The sequence below is a fragment of the Megalobrama amblycephala genome, linkage group LG20 (assembly GCF_018812025.1).
Source record: "Megalobrama amblycephala isolate DHTTF-2021 linkage group LG20, ASM1881202v1, whole genome shotgun sequence".
Classification (NCBI taxonomy): Eukaryota; Metazoa; Chordata; class Actinopteri; order Cypriniformes; family Xenocyprididae; genus Megalobrama; species Megalobrama amblycephala.
Genome location: NC_063063.1, coordinates 29,005,261 through 29,030,837, shown reverse-complemented (window position 1 = coordinate 29,030,837; position 25,577 = coordinate 29,005,261). Strand labels below are relative to the sequence as shown.

At 38.6% G+C, this 25,577-nt stretch overlaps 1 protein-coding gene across 15 annotated transcripts in view; it reads left to right on the top strand.

The window, feature by feature from the left end:
• The window catches only part of ebf3a (EBF transcription factor 3a), a 105,631-nt gene that overhangs the window by 66,147 nt on the left and 13,907 nt on the right, over window positions 1–25,577 (top strand). For 6 of the 15 annotated variants that reach the window (XM_048170324.1, XM_048170318.1, XM_048170311.1 and 3 more), the window contains exons 8-10: window positions 2,862–3,006; window positions 9,488–9,621; window positions 10,714–10,840. In XM_048170324.1, coding sequence (XP_048026281.1) covers window positions 2,862–3,006; window positions 9,488–9,621; window positions 10,714–10,840 — 406 coding nt within the window. The remainder of the gene's footprint in view (window positions 1–2,861; window positions 3,007–9,487; window positions 9,622–10,713; window positions 10,841–25,577) is intronic. The other 9 variants (XM_048170322.1, XM_048170316.1, XM_048170314.1 and 6 more) reach the window with 3 other exon arrangements.

The window sequence follows — 25,577 nt, the reverse complement described above, 5'->3', positions numbered from 1 at the left end:
TAAATTCCAAAAAAAATGTATTAATATATTTATTAATTATATTTATTGTTTAATTATATTAATTATATTTATTTTAAATGTATATTTTATTTATCATTATTATTTTATTCATTATTACATTTTAAAAATATATTTATTAATTTTATTTTAATTTTTTTAATTCAGATTTTTGATTTGTTGTAAAATTATAAACAATGCAAACAGTATCCATTGATATTTGGTTATTTTTTTTAAATTCCAAAAGTATTTTTATTACATATTTTTATTACACATTTATAATTATTATTTTAATCATTATTAATTTTTAAGTTTTTATTTATTTTATTTTTTGGGGGGGAATTTAATTAATTGATTTATGCTTAACAATTAATTTCAGTATCCAAACATTTTCTCTAAGAGAGAAGATCAATTTTGCATTGCAAAAAAATAATTATTTGTGAACATTGTGAGGCATCTTATTTGTTGTGAACTGGCCTCAAGTATCATCCTCATTGTGACTCTTGACTGTGAACATGACAGAGGGAATATTCCAGATTGTAGCTGCTCCACTTCCACCTCAGACCCCCCACAACACCGCAGCCCACCCCTCCAACCCCTTTCCTCATTCAGATGCTAAACGCCCTTTAAACTCTCAATGCAACTGTATGGACAGCCCTCTTTAGTAAACAGATCAACAAAAACAAAGAAAACCCCCTCATCTGCTACCAGAGGGGCTCTTCTCAAATTCTCTTTTTTTCTTTTGAGGGTCTGACACCCTTTTCCATCACGGCCCTTACTCAAGCTGTGACTAATAAGATAAAACAGCTAATCAATAAATCTATAGATCAATGTAATAGGGTGAGCTAGCGATCTGTGGGCCATTTGAGGCTGCTAATGGATGATGGAGCAGATGAGAGACTCTCCACGTCTTTCTGTTCACCTTAAGTGGCAGATTAAACACTAATTGTAGCTTTTTGTTAAAAAAAAAAAAAAAAAAAAAAAGCCAGAGCGCTTCAAAACGGAGGCCTCTCTTTGATTGACAAGGGCTTGGCTAGTTGTTCCCCGACAAGCCTATCGTCCTTTATCTAACACGCGCACTCTTGTAACCGCCCAAGTGTCTCCTTTAAATAGGAAAAAAGAAGCTCTCCTTCTTACAAAGGTTAATTATATTCTTCGAATGAGAAATTAAATGCGCTTTATATAGAGTCGATTCCTGCATGGCGGTTCATTTGGAGAAAGAAATACGAGACCTATTGCAACCGAGGACTAGAGTAAGACAATGTTAAACATTTTTAACCTTCATTAAGCGAATATGATTTCGCTTTTGACACCCAGAATTAATGTACTCCATTTTTGGAGAAGGACAAAACGTTTTATAATGGGTCGAGAAATTTCAAGACCCATTTGGAAACGTGGAAGTGCGTTAATATATTTTAAGTGAACGTGTTTATTTTGTAACTTTCTAAGCAGAATTGATCCATAGCTAACGGTAGCTTGTGCGGATTCAGGCTGGGTCATTAACAGTCAGACAGCGTTCCAGCTTACACGAAGCATATTGAACCGCGCAAGTCATCTTTAGTTGCTTAAGGTGTGAAACAGACTATTTTTTCAGATCGGAGTGATATAACTTATTGTTTTAATAATGTAAAGCCCACAGGGAGTTGTTCCACCAAACCCAGTAAGACTGCAAAAACGAGCAACTTTTCCCTTGTTTCGCTCCCTCCTGCTTGGCTTGGAAAATAAACAATGGGCACAGGTTCAAGCTCCAGCGCTTAGCGAGGCAAATGTGTTTGCAGTTATTGTTTCGAAGGTGTGGAGTGGTCGCACGGTTGTCAGCATTCAAAATAAAGCCTTGCTGGTATGGAGGAGAGAAGTCAAACAAACAAAGCCGTGAACATGGTGTGTGTGGCGCGTGTGAGTCCGTGTCCAAAGGACCCTACTGATCAGAGGCACGCCGGGTTCATCCGCTAACTGTACTGAGACCTGCTCTCATGTTGAGTCGACACCACAGGCCAAAAAGGCTTTTTGTGTTCGTTTTCTCGCAAATAAGACCCACAACAAAGAACAAGCTGAAAAAAAGAGCAGCGGTTTCTGATAAAGACCCCGCAGAAACCCTCAGAAGTGTCCTTCTTGTTTCTCTGGCCTTTAAGTGCTCAAAAAGGCCTCTGGTCAAAAACAGGCCTGATATTTTTTGGATGCCAAATGATTCATTTTGTTGAATGAAGTCGATTCTAAGTTTAAGTAGAGTCTGTTTATAATCGAGTTCATATTTTTGGCAAGAAATGTGAAATAATGGATTTCTACAAACTTTATCATACCGAACTCAAAATATCTGTCTGTCTGTCTGTCTGTCTGTCTATCTGTCTATCTGTCTATCTATCTATCTATCTATCTATCTATCTATCTATCTATCTATCTATCTATCTATCTATCTGCCTATCTGTCTTTCTATCTATCTATCTATCTATCTATCTATCTATCTATCTATCTATCTATCTATCTATCTATCTATCTATCTATCTATCTGTCTATCTATCTATCTATCTATCTGGTCGGTTGGCTGGTTGATTGATTGATTGATTGATTGATTGTTGAAGGCTTTTCACAAAATGCTAAATTTAAGCATGGAATATAGCAATGTTATTATTTTATTATTTGGAACAATGCTATTTGTTAGTTTATAATATTTAATATATTCAATATTATTTGGATGGCAAATAATTCATTTATTTTTGAAGGCCTATTCATACCAAGACAGTGTTTTTCAAAAAAAAAAAAAAAAAAAAAAGTAAAGCAATGCATCTCTATTGACTTCTTCACACAGGGCCCAATGTAGAGACTGAACATGCCTTCAAACAATCTTTACGTTTTTTTTTTCACAGGTCGTTGTATCGACAACGGTTAATGTGGACGGTCACGTGTTGGCCGTTTCGGACAACATGTTCGTCCACAACAACTCAAAACACGGCAGAAGAGCCCGCCGCCTAGACCCCTCAGAAGGTACGGCCACTCCTTATCTGGAGAATGGTAGGCACATTTCCCATAACACTATTATTTGCAGAGCTTCTTTCACTTTCTCCCTCCGTTTTCCTGCCTTTCCCTTTTCCCTTTTGTCATTTTTAGCTCACATTCTTTTAGTCATTCACATCGCCTCTTCTCGCTCATCCACCAAACATGGTAGTGAAACTTTAGAGGAAACATGGCTAGTTTATCTTTTAGAGAATATTCATGCTTTCTCTGTTTACTGAGTAGCATTTTCAGAACTTTTTAGTTTTAGTCTGCTTAATTCACCACTAATTTTATTGTTAATATTATTGCTGATGTTATTGTGCTCATTTAAAAAGAAATACAGATTTTGATATTTTTATGAATGACTTTGGGCCACATTTTTAAATTTTCTTATGTCGCATTTATGCTTTTTTTGTAATTCTGAAGATTGTGTATGACGGCTTATATAATTTTTTATCACATAGGTACTAACAGTGCATGCAAAATATTTAATGAACACATTCATATTAAATATTTTGGCTAATCTGAATGTACTTTCAGCTACCGATACACGTCGCTAGTAAGTTTAATACATTTTACCACGCGTATTCCTCTAAATTCAGTGCAGAAAATGCACTGATTTCATCCAGGCTTGGTTTTAATTAACACTGTACTGTCTCTCTCTATATATAAAGCAAGTCCTTGGATGGGTAAAATTCAGATTTTGCTGCTTTGTTAGACTGAGCTGGTTTTGATCACTCTACTTCAGTGCTCAAATCTCTGGGCTAAGCATTAAAACAGAACATAATCTTTGCTCATTTAAAAACATAACATTAGTATTTTCTTTGTCTTAATCAGTCCGTAATTACCATATCAACCAAAGCACCAGTAATATTTAATGATGCAAGAGAAATCGCATCAAATCCCGGCTCATGTGAGACAAAAAAAAAAAAAAAACAGCAAAAATATTTGTTTTCTATTTCTCGGCTTCTTGCATTAACATCGGTGAAAAGCAGTACAGAAGTAGCGTAATTGAACGTTTGTGCCCTGAGCGTTCAAGTGTTTGGTATGCTGACGTATTGTTTGTCTCTCTGCTGTAGTCGCTTGATAGTAGGTGTGTTTTCCTTAGCAACCGCCTTTAATTAGGAGAGCAATTAAGAAGGTTGAGGCCTCTCCCCTCGTCTGCCTGAGTCCCGTGAGACCGAGAGGGAGAAAGAAAGAAAGAAAAAACACGGCCCAACCCAAACACTGCCGAGGCTATCCTTCTTCAAAGCCCGGTTGGCAGAGTCCTTTTTATTGTAAATCTTTTTCTAAGCTTCCATTACTGTGTTTACAACCATCGTTTGGCTCATCTGCGGTCGGATTTCAGTGGTTTTAGTGTTAGAAGAGGAAGTGCATGGAGAAAGTATTCTATATATTATCTATATATTATATAAAGTTTCATAATTCGTGATTTTATGGTTTCCATCCAAAACTTTCTTTGGTACCCATTATTAGGCCTCACGTATGATAGTCACAGTCAAATTTAAATGAATTCATTCCCTCTCGCGGTGAATCCTGACAGCACTGTAACAAGTGGTGGCGATATTCCCGACAACTCTTTTAAATTTCCGACTGTTTTAAAAGCTCACCTCCTCCTTAAACACCCACCGGCCTCGCAGACGTGTTCTCTCACCACTTAGTTACCTGCTGTTTCACCCGCCCCTGATGGCAAATTTGGGCCGTAGTGAATATTACAGCTACCTATCTAATATCTGGCCCTTTAAGAGCGACCGGGGGGCCGTTAAAACAGAAAGAAAGAGTTTCCGAGCATCCGAACTTGGTGTTTAATCACTTCTTTAAACTCGAGAGAATGTTTAAGACTTATCATTTGGCGGAGAAGGAAACTAGAGAAAGGTTCAAGCTGTCATCTCTTTCCATCCTGGCGGAGGAGAGCTCCTAGCACACATGTACAGGATATATAGTCGTAAAATATAAATTCGTCCATATTTACGGTCAAGTCCAGGTCTGCGGCGCAGATACAGGGTGGTTTAGATTAGAAACACATTCTTGAAAGTGATAAACGCAAGCCGAGAGAGCACGAAAGCGGCCACGGGGAGGTCCTACCGTTTCTCCTGTCCTCTCACACTTTTATCTAATCATCTAATTCAGGCGAATTTTCCCGGACAGTGAATTTACTCTGCCTTCTGATCTTCAACTTAAAGTAATTCCCTCCGCATGGCCCAGCGGACCCTCACCGTTGCTGTGCTCTCCGAGCACATGAGCCCCTTTCATTATTTACAGCTGGAGAATGAAACCTGGGGGAGGAGAAAGAGGCGAGCGCACACTATAGGAGGGTTTCTTTTGCATTAGCGCCATTTAGATACACCATGCAGAAACATATGTACAAATTCACACAGGCGCGAACATGCGCGCACACGCTCGGATCCAAACGGCCCCATCTGCACATAGCCAGACACAACATACACAATCAACACCCCCCTCCTCCCTCCCCGGTCCAAATGCACAAATTCCCCTATTTGGAAACCATTTAGTGTTAATTCCTCGAAAGCAAAGAAATATAGTGATGCACAAGACCGAAAAGAGAAGGAAGACATTTAGAGCAAGAAAAAGAAAGTCTCTCTTGCGGCGCATGCACGCACCCCCTCCGGTCTGGGCCTACAGCTCCGGGTTGATTTGCATACCAAGTGGCGGTAATGTTGTTAGGTTTATGCAATAAAGACGAGCGGTCGGCGTCTGTGAGGCCGTAGCCAGTTAGAGAGGACAGATGGGCCGACGTGAGGTAAGAGCTCTAATCCCATCAGCGCCGGGATCAGCCTGCCATCTGGACATCCCCTGCACAATTACAAGACATTTTACGCGCTGGAACAAAGGAAGGTTGCAGCAGGCAGGATGGGACCTGTTAGAGTGCCTCAATATTGGGAAGTGCAGCGAAGAAGGTGACAAACACGCCGGCCGCCATGTTGCCATGGAAGACGACTCAAGTCTGATTAAAGCTTCACACCAAGACGCCGTGGTGTTCTGTAAACAATACACACGGGAAAACACACACACACACACACAGTCTTGCTTGATGACCGTCCACTTCAGCCAGAGGAAGCCCGATGAAACAAAGCCAGCGATTTCTCTGAGCGTAAAGAACTACCACAAAATTATTCAATAATGCAGACATGCATGCAGATTCCTTTTCGCAAGCCTAATATATTATAAGCATTCGTTTTTATTCTATTACAAATGGTACCATACTTTTCCTGTCTTGATGACATGTAAACTGGATACTATTATTTTAAACTAGGTATCTCATTATGTTGCATGTAAGTAGCATGCAATTATCATCTTGGATTTTTTTTTTTAAATAAATTTGTGTGTAAAAATCAAGTAATTTTTGGTTGCAACAACTAATATCATAATTTGAAATATTATATTAAATATTAAATAATGTAATATTTACTATTTTATATATATATTTTGGGTTACAACAAGTTATATATATATATATATATATATATATATATATATATATATATATATATATATATATATATATATATATATATATATATGATCCAGCCAGGTGATTCACTGCAGAAATAGTCAGGTAATATGTCAGTATGCTATTCCGAACATAACCCGAGCCACATCCCCTGCTAAATTGTTCTCCCTTGTTAAAACACGTTCCTGCCCGTCACTTCCTAGTGGAGTGTTGAACTTGGCCTCTCCGGGCCGCCATAGACCATGTCTGCTTTCTCCAATTTCCATCATCCGCTTGAGTGCATTTCGCACGTATATCATTAGCTGACGAACACAGGCTGTGTAATTCACTCCTTTATGCTTCCCATTCAACACATGTTCCCTCTCTATATTCAAGCAGAATGTATGCAAATGCTCCGCGGCGGAGAGGGGAGAGGTCTGGCAGCCCTTTCTCTAGGATGGCGGGGGGGAGCGTTGCGAATTCCGAGGCAATGCGTGGTGATCTCAGGCCACAGCTGCCAGACTGCCCCTCTCGTGGGCCCGTTCTCACCTCGCACACACGCAGACACGCTCACGTGCAAGCAGTCCCTTCCTTCTGCTCACCTACACAAAGTAAATTTGTTTACTGTAATTTTTGGTGAATGATTTGCTATAATTGGTTGCGCTGATGAAGGTCAGTCCCTATGAGGAGTCGTGTCTGTCTTTGGAGACTTGATCCTCTTTCAAACGCTCTGCCTGCAATTAAGAAAAGCAAATGTCATTCCCAAGCCTCAGAAATGAAAATTTGTATGAACTTATTAGCATGAAGTCAACAGCTCTAGTTAAGGGCAAGCTCCCAGTGTGTGTGTGTGTGTGTGAGAGAGAGAGAGCAAGCTCAGGGCTTCTGGTGCTCTGGGAGCTGAGAGGAATGAGTAAATATAACCTCCACTAGTCCAACATTAAGGCAAACAAAGAGAGCTGCCTTGTCTGGGCTGTTCTACACAACAATACCTAATGTTGATTAACTAGGGCCGCTAGAACAGCAGAGAGACATGAGAGAGAAACACCTGCACACACAAGGGCTTAACCCTACAGGTTTACCTCATGTAACGGTCATAAATATATCATTTATTGCATTATTGGTAGAGCTTAGTAAGTACTTGTACAAACCCCTAACCTTAAGTATTAAACTTGGCATTTAACATGTCCCAGATCAGCGATCCAACTTCTGGTTTTCACCTTGTGAGGAATTAAATGGGCAATACAGGACCAGAAGCCATATAGAGACTAGACTGCCATAGAGATCATATATATATATATATATATATATATATATATATATACACTGTAAAAAATAACTAAAAAACACAAAAACACAGTAAAATACCGATTTCCATTGAAACAGTAATATACCGTAAAACAATGCATTCTGGGTAATATTATTTGTCATTTTCGAGACAGTAACCTATATGATACTTTCTCAAAAACAACAAAATATTACCCAGAATGCATTGTTTTTGCAGTATATTACTTCTGTATATTACAATGCATTCTGGGTAATATTATTTGTTGTTTTTGAGAAAGTAGCCTATAGGCCTCTTTTCTTAAAATGACAAATATTACCCAGAATGCATTTTTTTTAATGGTATATTAATTCAACATCCCAGCCCCATTGTCAATTATTCAACAATTATTTACTGTATATTATAATATTAAATTATGTTAATCTTTTTTTAAATATTAATATCAAATTGATTTAATGTATGTAAAATTATATTATGTATTCAAATATATAGGTTAATAGTGTTATGCCATTTAAATCATTAAAAAAATAATAATGTGAGAGCAGCATTAGTATTGGCATAAGAGGCGTATTGAATATTTTTTGGTTATAAAATGATGTCACAGTCTGCGGGCTGATGAAAATGATGTCAGACACTTTTAATGGAGGGGAGAGATTTTAAGCTGAGAGGGTTTCCAAAGAGGCCAACCATCTTCTGTGCATTATTAATAACCTCTCTGAGACCTTAAAATCTAAAAGCACAATGCTATTGTTTTTCCCTGGAAAAGAAATGAAGGGAGCGGGGCTGGAAAGCCGTAAAATAAAATGAAAACAGCTCAAGGTGAAGGGCTACTGTTGCGGTTGAATTGTTGGACAGTATTAGCAGTGTGTTGTCATATTCGCGCTCTCTTTGCACGGGAGTTCGTATTCGAGAGGTGCTTTGGAGGGGGTGGCAGAACAGAGTCAACAGAGTGAAGAGGAAAAGCTGATCAAAGCACACAGTGCTAAGATGTTAACGGGGGGTCGAGTCGCCCTGGGCCTCCGACCGCTTACAACTATGGTAGCACCCCTCGCCTCCATGGGGGTGGAGGGGGGCAGTACAATAATGTATGCTAATGAGCCATTGGCTAACTTCACGACAAAGGCGGGGTCAGAGCCACGACCTCGTTCTCTCATTTAAGAACACGTGTACATCACCATTAGCATGATAGCTTACCGATTTAAACCTTAAACTCACAAATCCCATCTCATCATTGACCCTAAAATCTGATTTTAAAGACCTAAAAAGGCAGAAAGTACTCATTACCAAAAGATAAGAGACCCGGGGAGATGAGGGGAAAGTTGGAAGTTTGTAAACCAAAGGCAAGTTTTGGGGATAAAAAGGCTCAACCCAATTAGCGGGTGCATGAAAAATCGTCCCGCTTTTTTTGCTGTCCCGCCGCCTGTGCTTTGCTCCACGACCTTTTGATTGACTGATCTCAGATCTGTGAAAGCCAGACAGATAAATCGACGGTCCTAGCATGCACAGTGCTTAATCATCAGCAACGGCCGCATTTGCTCTAACGTATCTGTACGAACGGACACTGGCCGCACCGGTAGATGTTTTCTTTTCCCTCTCATTGTGTTAGCGAACAGTTTAATGGCTGACGCAGGCCTTTTGTTTCTACGTGGCCCAAATCATTCATGCTTTGTTTACTTATCCTCAGCATGTCAATGATCTGCATGTGGCTAGGGTGTGTCCGTACGAAAACGGGATCCTAAGAGTTGTGCTTTTTGTCCTGTTATAAGCAGCTACCCCGTGCATAAAGGCCATTAGCCCCAGTGAAGGCTGGACCACTGGAGGAGCCACGGTCATCATCATCGGCGATAACTTCTTCGATGGACTACAGGTCGTGTTCGGCACCATGCTAGTATGGAGTGAGGTAAGACTTTGGCATAAAACCAGATAATTCATTTTATTGTGCACGAGATATTTGCCCAGCCATTTATTTCTGTAACAGCCTTCTAATGAACTTCATTAGATTCTATAAAAAGTGATTACGTGAAAACTGTGATTATACACAGTTTATGAAGCCCTGCTTCTACCAGGTTTAATGCAATTATGCCGCCGTCCGTTTATTGTCTCTGTACATTTACTTTTTGTTCATTTCACGCCACATAAACATATAAATAAGAGTGAACTAAAGGGATGCCGAAGCTGCGTCGTAATTAGTTCGGAGCTAATAAAGACTTCAGGTTAGTGTGTTCCTTTATGAGTTGATAAAGCTGTCTGGCATACATTTGTCGGTTGGAGCCTCAACGAGCCAATCAGCGTTTGTTTATTCGATTTTATTTTATTATTTTTCTTTTCCTAGTTTAATCACAAGAGCAGATAAGGAGTTAGATAAACAAACTGCATGCTAAACAGCCCCACAATAAGTCCACAGAGGCCTCCGCCGCGTTCCTCGCCGAACCGTGAGGTCTTGCAAAACAATTGAACAATTAGGGGTGAAATATCTCAGAGGGGGAAAAACGAGCAAGGGAAAGCAAGGAAAACAGTGAAGGAAAGACATATGGAGGTGATTTTAACAGGACTCCTGCCCCTTGGCCTTTCCTGGGCTCAGTGTAATCCAAGGACTATTTGCTGACGTTAACTCTAAAGCGAGGAGAAAAACTTTTTTTTTTTTTTTTGCCGGTTGGGTTTTGAATGGCTTCTACTTGACAGGTTACTTTACCACTCAGGCGTTCAAATTTATGCAACACTTAGCATGGTCCTAACCGAGTTTGCCTACTGTCTTTTTTTGCTGGTAACACCCCATTTCTGAGCTACTGTAAGATCTTTTCACTGACTTTAACTCTCAAACATGGAAACACACTTCTGAAGGTTTAGTTTCTACCTGACAGGATACTTGACAATTAATTAAGCACTGGAGCTCATTGGTTAAATGTTTTCATTGCATGCCAGGTGTTCAAAACTATGCAACAATTGGTGTAGTTTGCATGGTCCTAACCAGGTTACCCATTGTCTCTCAAAGCTCATTACGCCCCATGCCATCCGAGTGCAGACCCCTCCAAGACACATCCCGGGCGTTGTAGAAGTCACCCTGTCCTACAAGTCAAAGCAGTTCTGCAAAGGTGCGCCAGGACGATTCGTGTATACAGGTGAGTTGCAGTTATATCAGTTGGTTTGTGTGTAGGTTCCCTACATTTTCTTTGGCTTCATCTTTAAGTGCTGAACCCCAACCGGTGTGAGATGCATGCCTCTGTAACCCTATATCATAACGCAGGGCAATGGAGTTGGGAGCAGCTGCCAACTCCAGTTAATCGCAAACCCTGATAACACATCCCTGACCCCTTTCTCCTGCACCCTGTCCTCTACTTTGCACAAAAACACTAGTGTTTCTTGGTGCCCAGGTTACTCATGTGTGCATACGTATGTGTGACCAGCTCACAAGGTTGTGCTTTGTGTGTCCGGGTGGATTGTGTTTTTACGTGGTCTTAGATGAGTGTAATCTCTCCCTCGGTACAGCTGATACTGGAGGTTACACGGTCACACCGTGTTTGACCTGGAAGCAGTGTGTCTGATCCCAAATTGAGTAGGACAATGAGATAATCATCAGGAATTACTCTCACACTCAGGAATGTCAAGGAGAGAGAGAGGGAGAGAAATAGAGAGAGAGAGAGAGAGAGAGAGAGAGAGAGGGAGGTGAGGAAGGGGCCCCGGTCCCCCCAGGCAGCTGTTCCCCATCTCAGCCCCACCGAGGCTGCGGGCCGATTCTCCCTCCCACATTTAACCCTCTCAGCAGGGGCAGGGCAGAGGCCAACAAGCCCCTGCGATAATGAAACCCGAGAACACAGGGCCGGCTAATACCAGACCTGCTCAGACATTAATGTCTGCCATCGTTAAAGCCACAGAGACTCGGGAACTAAACATGTGCTAATGCTAATAAGCACAAAACAGGGAGTCAGTGTCAAATTCAGCACACATTATAATGTTTTGACGAACATTTGCGTCATCAGCCCTAACAAAAATTGATCGTGGTAGGCCTAGTTTCCGACCAAAGTTTCTGTGTCCGAAACCAAAACAGCTGTTTTGCTGCCCAGTCAGTCAATTACTTGACATGCAGCTTTTTTTTTTTTTTCTCAATGAAGGCACTTCTTTTAGAACACTGAGAGGTTTTTAAAGATTCTAAATGTCTTAGAATCTAGATTTGAATCAATTTAAAGTTCTAAAGAGATGAACAAATATTTAATTACCACAATGCTTATTTGGCATATAAATCACCATTAAAAAAAACAGTTTACATTCTTTAATTAATTTACTTTTAACCGCTTTATCAGATGCTATTTTTATTCTTTCAATCAAGTGTTGAACAATGTACAGGATTGTGGGTTATCACATATCAGGATTCGACTAATGTTATCAAAACTTTTGATTCAAAGTTTGGCATGTTTTCTTTTTTTGATTTACAATCTTTGGTTCAGATTTGAAATTTGAATCTTTTTTTAATCAGAATCTTTGATTCAGATTTAAAATGTGAAAAAGTTATCAATATTTCTGAATCGAAAGATAGTGAAAGTTATTATCTCTTTATTATATTATTATAAAGTTATCTATTTATCTATCTATCTAATCTGTTTATACATTGAGTGCTATAAATATAGTTTATATCTACAGTATATACATTATATATATATATATATATATATATATATATATATATATACTGTATAATATATATATATATATATATATATATATATATATATATATATGTTTATACTGTATAATTATATTGCCTACTCAAAGTTTACTGGAGGCCGTCATAGAAGACAATCCAGCGTCTGTCACCCCCACCTTCCCCTGTCTTCATGAAATGTTTGTTTGTTTTCCCTCACTGATCCTTGTTCCTGCTCATCAGTGAGGAGATATAATTACTGGCGGAGATTTTGAGGACTTAGTTAATTATCCCCTCGAATTAAAGAAGGGAAGTCACAGACTACACGCCCCGTCCCTCTCATCTTCTGAACTCCAATCCCCATAATGCCTCACCTCCCTCTCTGAGGTCACAAATGACAGGCAAATCAGAACACACACACACACACACACACACACACACACACACGCACGCACACGCTAGGCTGGATTCATTTCATGCTGTTATAAGGCTTTATCAAACTGGTTGACATTTCAAGTCAATTAAATTCCCCTTCAAAGCATATTTATTAATGAATGTTATTAAATAAGAGACTATATCAAAAACAGTACTTGTAATGATTGTAATTATGATTATTTTCTTTTAGCAAAGCTCAGAGGTGCATTTTGCTTATGTTTTGTTCATTCAATATTTTCAGTTTTTTACCTCTCTTTTCCTATTTTCAGTTCTTAAACTCTTGTAAGTGATATTGATCGAAACAAATTGCTCGAGTTTATGCCTGTAATTAGTTCATAAACAGCCGCTTTGAACTGGAAATGCTAAAAGCATTAGCTCGCCCTCTCTCTCTCTCTCTGTTTGTGTGTATTTGCTAAATTGTGTAAGGCCTGGATATTTTACAAAATAATTTTTAAATAGTTATAAACTGTGTTTTTGTTGGGTGTCACAACATTTTCTTCTCTTTTTTCTGAGTCAGACACACCCTCTCTCTCATCTGATACATCACGGCCAATTAAATCCAGTGCTGTGGCCTCCTTTTGCAGGGGCGTAGTACACTCAGATATGGGTCTGATCATTACTAGCATACAGCAACCATCTGTTGAGTGATGTATGCTGTGATTAACCATTCACTGTGCAATGAATGCATGTTTATATTATAATTTTATATATATATATATATATATATATATATATATATCTCATATGTATATATATATATATATATCATATGTATATATATATATATATATATATATATATATATATATATATATATATATATATATATATATATATATATATATATATGTATATTATATATTATAACACATTTATTTATTATTTATGGAAAAAAATGTACTTAATTGGAAAATAATGTCGCAGATCATAAAGGTCCCAAAATATAGCCTTCAGTACACATTTAAACTAAATATAATTTTGGGGTGGTATGTTCTTCATCGCTCTGTGAATAGTGTCAGTGCTGAAGGTGTTATAAAAGGTCCTTCGAGTTCGCTCAGATGTGGCGGCAATCTCCTGTCAGAGTGTCGTGCTACTTTAAGAGTCGATAATTCTCCTCCATCACGGCCAACACAAGCCGCCTGTCTCAGAGGTCAATGCTCTTTAAACAAATTACTCTGCTCAGACTCTGAAAGCGGCTCCTAATGTCCTCCGGTACTCTCCAACGCCTCTTGCTTTGACACAGCTAAACAGCAGTGAAATTAAACACGCCGCAGAGATCCACCAAGACCTGGGGACATTAAAGAGGGCCTGTGATGGGATGTCGGCATCCCGTAAGGTTACGCAAACACGCGAGAGGGTCTCGGTAGTTTATGAGCTGCCAGAACTGGGCCTAAAACAATGTGTTATTCAATAGCCGTCCATTAACACTCTGATCTACCACGTGTTTGTGTGTGTGTGTGTGTGTTAGTCGGGCTATTTACAGCTCCAGGCTCTTAGCGTCTTCATTTAAAAGGAAACACTGCAGTGGTTTATTGAGTCTGCATCCCTTTGTATCCTTCAAAGAACTGCGTGTTCTGTTATTTTTTTCATCTTTAACCTTGTATGTTTGTACGATCGTGTCTTTTGTTAACACAAGGCCACCGCTGCGCCATCTGATACCTGTATTGGTTATCCATTGATCAGGTCTGGCATGGAACAGCTTGTCAGAAGGGTCCATAAAAAAAGAGAGAAAAAAATCAAAGCCGGACGGCTGTGTTTGTCCCTTTGCCAATAGCTCTCAACTCACAAATGCTCTCTTTAGCTGATCTGGCTATTTTAAAAAGCCCATCCAGATGTTCCCTTTAAATTCCTCGTGAAATGGCTTGATGAGTGTAGTGTTTTTTATTTTGTGTGTGTGTGTGTGTGTTAATGTATTTCCTCTTGAAATGAGAATTTGGGCCACAGACATTTTTTATTTGTAATTTTATTTATATATATATATATATATATATATATATATATATATATATATATATATATATATATATATATATATATATATATATATATATAAAAATTAAATAAACAATACAGTTTTGATTTTTGCTTTAAGCTGCTATCAGAATTGGCAAACCTTTTTTTTTTTGGCCACAATTTTTTTTTTTTTTTTTTTTCTCTCTCACAGAACCATTTTTGGGAGGCTTGGTCTCAAAAGTACCTTAAAAGATAAGCAGGAACATGCCTATAAACAAATTGTAATGACAGAGTGTGCGTGGGAATACATTCCGTCCGTCTCTATGACCCAAATTTGGAGGCAGCAATGATCTCCTTTGGCTCCTAACAAGGGGAAAGTGAGAGATATAAATTAAGATATATATGTATGTGAGCGCTCTGGCTCTAATAGACACTTTAACGGAGGCAGGCCTCCTGAGCGCTTTTACAAACGATTCCGAACAATGACACCAGCCATAAATAAAGCTCAACGTCGGACTCTAATTGCATCAAAGCTATTGCTTTCTATTTAGGCATGGTCACTGGTGACCACGGCCTTAACGCTCCACTGGAGGCCAGGGAGAGAAAGAGAAAGAGGAATAGAGACGTACGGCAGGAGCTATCATCCTTCCAGACTATTTGTCCTAATCAGTGACACCCATTTACCAGAATTGGCGAAAATGAACTATACTTCATACAGAAATCGTACACTTACCGGCCTTCATTTGTCACGGCACATTCGAGGGCCAGTAAACTTTTCCTTTCCTCCGATGGGATTGTAGACATGCATCAAAATGTTAAAAAATGATTTGCGAGGGTGGCCCGTCAGACATTTATCAGAACTCTGGAACATTATTTGCTAATTTCAAAACCTGCGGCGTGACAGGGTGCTTCGTCTTTTAACCCGCCGTGACCGATCTGGACTCTTTCTGTTATTAGTACGAGTCAAGCGTTTTTTCTGCTTCCTATTTCTTGCTTTTCCCTCCGTCTCGGAACCCCTCCCCACTTTTTTGGCCACTTCTAACGAGACTCATTTGTCTATCACGCCGGTGACAACGTCGCCCCATTCGGCTCCCCGAGACTTTGACCACAGCGTGCTCTCGGGCTCTCCAAGGGCTCCGAGCTCCCAGCCTGTTGATTGGCTGGCAGCCCTGATAAATCACAAAGTTTCCTTGTCAAGGTGAAGGTATCGACTCAACTGCGCTGAAACTGACAAAACGCACAGAGGAGGAGACGGTCATTTATCATAGCACAAAAGGACAAAGGGGTCATCTCGCCCCTTCACTCACTCGGCCCGCTGCCGCGGTAAAGATGCCCATCTAGATCCTGGCACTCATGCACACAAGCACGCTGGAACCAAACGCAGGTCTTCATTAGACTAATTACTGACATTTAGAGGCAATTAACCTCTGACGCAAGTGTTTAAAATTGTAAAGAGTGGATTTTTTCCCTTTCACCTCCCTTCTGTAGTTCCGCTCTCGTCCACTTCAAAAGGCTCGTCCACTTCTCGAGGAAGTCCATTACCGCTCAGAGAGGACGATCTTCTAGTGGGGTCTCTGTTAGCAGATTGGGAGGGGGCGGTTGGAAACAGGAAAGATGGTAAACAAATCTAAACGGTGGCACATGAAACGGCATATCAGCGAATTATCAGCCAGCCGTTTGCACTGGGCTATCTGTCCATCAGACACTCGTCCCCACCCACTGCCTTTGGCCTTGCTGAGCACGAGCTGCATCTGATAGGACCGCAGACAAACACACACACACACACACTCAGAACTACCAGAAGTAATCAGTAGCAGGGAGGATATGTAAACAGAGGTGTTTGAACGCAGTCCAGGAGTTGTTTTCCTCCTTTCTCCATCATCAAGTACAACAGGCTGTCTTTCATACTTAAAAGAGTGCATAAAAGAGCAAATCCATTCATTTTCTCCATATATATATATATATATATATATATATATGTTAAAAAATGATTTGCGAGGGTGGCCCGTCAGACATTTATCAGAACTCTGGAACATTATTTGCTAATTTCAAAACCTGTGGCGTGACAGGGTGCTTCGTCTTTTACCCGCCGTGACCATATATATATATATATATATATATATATATATATATATATATATATATATATATATATATATATATATATATATTATATATATTTATATTTAATGGAAATTGTAAGACTTTACAATAAGGTCTCATTTGTTAACATTACTTCATGTATTAACTAACATGAACTAACAATGAGCAAAACATTTGTTACTGTATTTATACATTTTTGTTAATGTTCTTTAATAAAAATCCAGCTGTTTATTGTTTGTTCACGTTAGTTCACAGTGCATTAACTAATGCTAACAAATACAACATCTGACTTTAATAATTTATTAGTAAATGTTGAAATTATGGGCTCTAAAAAATGCTGGGTTAAAAACAACCCAAGTTGGGTTGAAAATGGACAAACCCAGCAACTGTGTTGTTTTAACCCAGTGGTTGGGTTAAATGTTTGCTCAACCTGCTGGGTAGTTTTATTTAACTCAACTATTGTTTAAAAGTTACTGTATAGCTTGCTAAAAATGAACCCAAAGTATGTTGAAAATTAACTTTCATTAATAAGTTTAATGAATAATAATTAAACAATAAACATTTATTAAATTGCTTATTAATAAATGTTTACCTTTTGATTATTATTGTTGCCTCTTGTAATTATGCATCTGATTTTTAATTTCCAACCTATTTTGGGTTCATTTTAAGCCAGACATATAGTCATTTTTATACAATAGTTGCGGTCAAATAAAACTGCCCTGTATGTTGGGCAAATATTTAACCCAATCGCTGGGTTTGTCCATTTTCAACCCAACTTGGGTTGTTTTTAACCCAGCATTTTTTAGAGTGTAACATTAACTAAGATTAATGCTGTAGAAGTATTGTTCATTCTTAGTTCATGTTAACTAAAGAATGAAACCTTCTTGTAAAGTGTTACCATAGAAATGTCTGTGGTGAAAATGAATGGGGAAAAACGCTTGGCGACTCTCTATTGCGCTCTTGTCTAATGATACAAGTGTACTGGGGAAGTGCTCACTAATAACTAGAACCAAGAACTGAGTCCTTCTCAGCAGATGAGAATTTTTCTTCTCAGACAGTTGTTTGAGAAATATTATTACTTCAGAGAGGAGCACGCCATTATTGTGAGCAATGTCACACCATTGGGGATTGTGGTGATATTTTAACGCAATATTGTGACAAGCTACAACTCTATAATAAGCAGAGGTCCAAAAAAGATTCAGTCAACCTCTGCATGTGCTGGAAGGGTCGAATGAACCCTCTCTCCTTAAAGAGAGTGGAGTGATTTGGGTATAATTGGCCCTGCTGGTTGCTATTTTGGCTCGGTCCATTTTTTTTATTTTTTTTTTACCTCTGGCAGCTTTAAATAGGTTTGTCCTCACTAAGTCAGAGAAATTAGTCATGCTCCAGTGGCCAGCACTCGTCTGATGGATGGGGCGCTCTCTCGTTCCCAAACATCTTCCCGTTCGCAGCCCTCTGACCCGGGCCTAACCCGTGCGCGCCACATTCATCGCCAAATTTATTTATAGATTAATGAGAGAAGCCACAAAGTATCGACCGGCGGAGGAAAACACAACTCATCTCGAATGAGGACGAAATGCAGCAATAATTTAGCGGCCATCGATTTTTTCCCCCCACTTCATCCATGTATCGATCTTCATTTTACAATATTAATTTGCGTCTGCGATCGGCGAAGGCGGAAACCCAATTCGATTTGATATCGGCGAGCCGTTAAAGCGGTGCGTTTGAGTCAAATGCGCCAGAGGTGAGTCACATGGATGGAGAATGCTGACAAAAGGAAGGAAAAGAGAAATGGAAGGGGTGGAGGTCTTTTTTAACCTTCCTTGTTACAGAAATAGACTTGAAATGTAATTTCTGTCAGGGAAATAAAATATGAACGGCCTAGATCGTGAGAGTGGGCTTCTCTTGTCCTGTCGACACTTTATCGGTGGCTCGAGCGGCCCCCTCTCTCTCTTTCTCATCATCATGCCTGTATCGGTTCAAAGTTCATGAAATTTCTATGAGCATTGATCTGCCTCCATTGATTTTTTTTTCTCCCACACTCTTTTTTTTTTCACGCCGCAGATCTTTGAAATTTTAATTTCCGGAGTATCTGAATTTCTCTGAGATGAAATAGCTTCCTCGGAGACAGCTGGCAATAAAATGAAGAAGTTAGCACCACGTCGAAGAGCTCCAGCTCTCTCTGTTCTCTGAACCCCCCCTCTTCTTTCCTATATTGCTCTTTTTCTTGCTCAAATCAGGCTTGAAATTCAAAGCACTGTAATAGTACAAAACTAGTCAGCCATCAACTAATTTCTCCCCTTTTAGTTGTCTATCCCTCGTTCTTTTCCACTTTAATCCCAAAAATCGCTTTCATTTGAACATTTTGGTTCAGGCAGTGTGTGCCACCTAGCAAAGAACAAACCACAATAATGTTTTCAGGGTTTATCACCTAGTCCACTTTACTAATACAGCATTTTATACACTGCTAGTCAAAAGTCGCAGTGACCAAAAATGTTAAACATATCAAAACACATAAATTTTAACTTTAAAATCAGTGGAAACACTTTAGATTAAGGTCCAGTTCTCACTATCAACTAACCATTAATGATGACTTTTGCCTCAAACTCATAATTACTGCTTATTAATAGTTGTTAAGTTTAGGTATTGGGTAGGATTAGGGATGTAGAATATGGTCATGCAAATAAGGCATTAATATGTGCTTTATAAGTACTAATAAACAGCCAATATACTAGTAATATGCATGCTAATAACTAGTTAATAGTGAGAATTAGACCCTAAACTAAAGTGTTACTATATACCATATATATTCTTTGGCCTTGTTAACAGCTTGCATTCTTGCTGGCATTGTTTTTATGTACTTTTCCACAGTCTCTGTTGTTATTGACTTCAAAATAGTTTCTAGTTGTTCCCAAAGACTTGCCTTGTTGAAACCTTTATGCAATCTATCTTTGAATACATTAAATCGCAACAATAATTATATTTTAGCATTAGAAACACTACTGTGACTAAAGAGCTTACACATACTGTGGATTAACCATTACAGAAACATGCAACTTCATGTCAGATAACTCTCATTAGAGTATTAGTAGAATGTTAAGTTAGGGTGAGGTGTTAGGGTTGGGGTTAGTAGAATAAGTTGACATGTAGTTGCAAAGTTACTTATAGTCAGTATAATGTCTAAAGTGGATCATTGAGATATATCATGTAAGTATATATATATATATAAAATACTGTGTGTGTGTTTATATGTGTATAAACATACTATGTATGTTTCTTTTATCATATTACAAGAGAAAAGTTTCTTTTGTGAAACACATCTGTGAGTCTTAATGGCAGCTGCTAGCATGTCTCTCTTGTTCACCGCCAAAAATTCCCAAGTTCTTCTCTCAGATTATATTTCAGGTCAAAGAAATTGTAATTATGAAGGTGGTCTGTTTTTGGTAAAGTAACTGAATTATTACTACATCTACAGGAAGATGATCATAATTGCAATGAAAATTGATCTCATTTAGAGTGAAATCCAGCAGCTGTGCTGGAACAAATGAATGTTTTCCTGTTTTTATTATGCCGCATTAAACTCAGAAACTCTCTTTGCCCTTTGATGCTTTTCCTCTTTCATTTTTTTGCTTTCTTTTCGGTTTCTTGCATGTCTCTGTAGCTCAGCTGTGGAACAATGGGCAATCCGTGTTAAAAGACATTTCCTTTCTACGTTTTTGTTTTCGCAGTGTGTTGACAACAGTCAGGCATTCTCTGTTCCCTTAAGAAACCAGAGATGGGCAGCACTATTCCAGATCTCTCTTCGTTTTAAAATCTCTTGTGTTTTTCCCTTTCTGATTTGTGTTTGTAGAAGTTAAAAAAAAAAGTGGAAAAGTGGTTCTTGATGGTGGAGGTGGGGCAGAGATAAGCTTGCAGCAGTTAAGGATAATTAGACAAAGTAATAGAGAGCAACAGCCAGAAAGCCATTCATTATCAGAGCCAAAGATACACACTTATCATCATTGTGGGATGTAATGGACGTCTGGAATGCAAGCAGTTTTCTTTTTAACCAAATAAAGAGAATTTGAATAGAATTTGGATGCAGAATATGCATTTAAGGGTGTTGAAATTCATATAAAGCATATCTGCTGTTTTTAGATTTTTGAATTACTCATAAACACCTTATCAAACAACATATGGGGTTTTTCCAGAGAATATTATATATTTATAGGTTATTTAATAGGTTAACTTTCATTTCATGGACCATAGTGGAATAACACTTCATTACCCAGAATGCTTTACACCAAAGTAAAGCATCAAAATGAAACGGGCTGCTTGCTTCTCTGCAATTTTATACTGTTTCTCCAGTCTTGAATTTACATTAAACCAGTGAGAAATGTTAATTAAATATCCTTTATTAAATATCATTTTTTTTTCAGTTATACCGATTCAGAATTTTACCATATTCAAATCCAGACTTTTCTACTGAAAATGTGCAAGTACAGTCTTTGCATAGTATATTTAGTGCATTAAGTAAGTTTTCTCCATCTCGTAACTTTGCGCAGCTGCATTTTATAGTGATTGATTGCGAACGTGTCACTTCCCTGTGATGTTACTATGGGACGCTTCTCTTATTGCTAAATAAAAACGTGTCACAGTTTAGTATCTGCCGCACTCTAGCATGTCAGCTTTGAAGAATGACAATATATACAGTCTGCGAGAACAAGGTCAAAACACTCAATCTTGAAATATACGGAGACACGCACACACAGACGCACACGAGCAGACGACATGTAGACACACACAGACTCTCTCTGGATGTAAAATCGGAGGCTGTTTTATGTTAAATCCTTGGCAGATTGTGCTTAACATTCTCTTTTACAAATGAGGGGTGAAAAAAACAACTAAACATGATGACCAGCCCAAGGAGCTTTAGATTTGTCATCCATCAAACGCAAACCCTTCTGTTCATTCACTCCGCTCTCGTTCGGCGGCCCGAAAAGCATGCTAGCTCATTAGCAAGCACATTTCCCTTTTATACGGGCGGCTCCATAATTCATAACGGTCCCGTACGAGACGTGAGCCTGATTTGATTTAACGTGCTCAGTTATGCTTGAGTGCTAAACGGCGTTCGGCCCCCCTCTCTCCATTCCGGATGGATAGAACAAACAAACAGAAAATGGATGACAAATGAAGACGTAAGCAAAACACTCTGCCACTGACATACGCCAGGCTTCCAGATACTCACACACACACACATGCAGTGAAAAGCAGTGGTGAGTATGGCCATATCCAGCACTTACACTCTCTCTCTCTCTCATTATCCGTGAGGTCAGTAAGCAGAATTGGGAAGAAACGGAGAGATCAATACAAATTATCCCTGAGCAAACCGGCGCTGACAGCCTGAATTGCAGCATATGTTTACCCAAAATCGGGCAATTTATCTTAATATCAGCAAAGTAATGCGGAACAGGTGAAAGGTCACCTACTCTCCCCACCTCATAATTACCCAGCTCTAAAACAGGAAAGTGCTATTGATTGGCCGAGCCTGGGGCTGGGGGGCCGGCTCAAAGGCCAGTGGGAGGGGCTTAGCCGCAAGCCTGGGCTGAAAGAGAAAGAGATAGAGAGTGTGTACGTTGTGAACGTTTTATAGTTCATCGACGTGAGAGTGAAGGAGAAGGCAAGATGCTTGCGGGAGTCTGTCTGGATTTAAACTGTTATTGCGCAATCTGTTCTCCATATTTCCCAGCTGGCCCAGTAGCACTGATACCCCCCCACACAGACCAAAACCACATCTGTTTCTCCTTCCGTTCACTTCTCTGTCATTTTTATCAATTTTATGTGTTCGTAATTGCAACAGTACACCCCTTAATTATTTTTTTTTTACCATGGTAACCACAGTTTCCACTAAAATATCATGAGTAATAGAGTTGTAAGAGGTGCTTGCTAAAACACTTCAAATCCAACAGATTTACATTGAAGGAGTGACATATCTAGATACCAGAATTACTTCACTGTAAACAGGAATTGTTGGTTTAACTTAAAAAGAGTAAGTTATCTGGTTGCCTTAAAATTTTGAGTTCGTTGAAATAAAAAAAAATGAGTTAATACAATGAAGGTGATTGGTTTAATCAACAGAAACTCAAAATGTTATGTTATCTGAACCACATCAATTATTGAAATTGATTCTGACAAAAGAAAAAAATGTTGTGATAATCATGAAAATAATTTTTTACAGTGTTGGATCAGTAAGTAACCACCTAACAACCATTCAGAAAATCCTAGCAACACACTAACAAACACCCATCTGTGTGCTTTGTGCAGGTAGACTTCTGTAAAAAAACAAAAAAAGTGAAATTTATTATAATTTCTTTTTTTTTTTTCTTTTTTATAATGACTCATTTTATGGCTAACATTTTTATTTTAATGATGCTATGGCATTTTGATATATACTATGATTGTCTTTTGATTTATCACATATATTTAATATATTATATTTATATATTATATTTTTCACAACTAAGTTTTATTGTAGCTATATTGTAGCATAGAAACGGATTACCATCATTTATTTTATTTTTTTTACATTTTATTGCTAATATCAGTTTTATTGTAGTTACATTATTGTATTTTGTAAGAAACTACGCTGTATAAATTATTTTCATGATTTGTTATATTCTTTTGTCAAATCAACTTTGATAATTAACGTGGTTCAGATAACATAATATTTTGAGTTTCTATTTATTAAACCAATCTCCTTCATTGTATTAACTCAAATTTTTAATTTCAATGAACTCAAAATTATAAGGCAACCAGGTAACTTACTTTTTTTTAAGTTAAACCAACAATCATTTTTTACAGTGTATAATTACCTTTTCATTTTATTTATTTATTGCTAATATCAAACAGTTTTATTGTAGTTATCTTGTGGTATTTTTCTTGAAACTATGAGCACCATTTCTTTTCTTTTTTTTATCAATTTTATTCTTTTTCCCCCTATTTTCATGACAATTTTTCCCCTGTGATTTTCACAGCTGTAGTTAATAATTCCTGGTGTGTTTGAGATGGAGGATCTCTGAGGTGAGGGACTGTCTTCCGCTAATGAAGGTCTCACTGACCTCTTTTACTGCATTAGCATCAGATCAATAACTGAAGAGCGTTTAGCGCCCACTGTTCCGATACATTTATCAAACGCACACATTCCTTCATCAGCAAAGCCTCAATGTCAGAGCACAGAACAACATGTTGCTGCCCGGGGCTGCGCTGTGTGAAAGTGCCATCACAACAGCTGTAAATCTGCCTACTTTTAGGCCATATTTAATGTCACAGAGTACTTTTATTATATGTCCCAGGGCAAATACACATCCTGAAGGGCCAGTGTCAAAGTCCATGATCCATTTGTGTAGTCCCAGACCCCAGTCATAAGAAACGAGCCAAAATGATGGATACCCTCATATGGGTAAATTCAGGCATAATGAAGTGCTATAATACAAAGATTTACATCAGCCCTCCTGTCTCGGGGAGTCGGAGGATGTCCGTCTAGGAACGACAGACGAGGGGAGAAGGAAAGGGGGAGGTGAAGGTGTGCGTGAGAGAGCTACATCCTTGTGAAAGCCATGTCATGTAAAATCAATACGCCCGATCAATGCTTTATTAACAAGCCGACATCTTACTTCAGATTCCTGCACGCTACTTTGTCTTCAGCCATGCAAGATGGCATGTCAAATAGCATCACCGCTGTCACACGATGACACGCATACGTGTGCGCCAAAACACAACCAGCGTCTTGATATTGATCAGATTGGATTGATTGGATTGCCGCCCCCTACTACACTTAGATGTAATTGTAGCACTTCATCATAAAGTCACCCAATTATTTCCAGGAAGTTCCTGTCTAATATGCTCATCTTCTCCTCTCAGGCTGTCATCTCTCATTCTCTGCTTTAGTTCTTTCTCGTGTTTCTCCCCGTTTCCATCAGAGCACAGTTCAGCAGCAAATAGCGTGCTGAGTAAGGGGAACAGACAGATTTGATCTCTTAAAAGAAAAAGCGCATTGATTCATACGGCATCAACGACATCTACATTCATGTCTGATAATATTTTTGTGCTGATGTTCTACTGGCTTTTTTTCTGCTCCCTCTCTCTATGATTTCTTCCTTCTTAAAGTTGATATGTGTCATTTTTTGTTCATTTTTATTGGCTCAACCACAGGTATCAGTCTGGGGGTGGGGCTATCTGTATGTCTGGCCAATAGCAAACAATGTTCAGAAAACCTGTTTGAAATCAGTCATTATTATTTGTGCAATCTGTTTGTTGACTTTAAAAACCTTACATCATATATAGGCCCTGTCCACACGAACACAGATATTTTCAAAACCACAGCTTTTTCTATGCGGTTTGGCCGTTCGCCCACATGCAAACGCAGTATCCGTTTACTGAAACCGAACGTTTTTGAAAACTCTTGCCAGATTGAAGATTTTTAGAAACTCTGGTTACAGTGTTATCGTGTAGATGGTAAAACCGGAGATTTTGGCTTTGATGTCGGAACCGGAACCGGTAATAACAACACTAACTAATTTGTACGTATTTTACGAGGTGGCTAATTTCTACAAATTCATATGACCTCACTTGTACAAATTCATACGATTTGTCTAAATCCAGTGACGGGTAGGGTTAGGGGAATGGTTAGAGGTAGGTCATTCGTAGGAATTTGGCAACTCGTAAAATACGCACGATTTAGCAAAAAACGT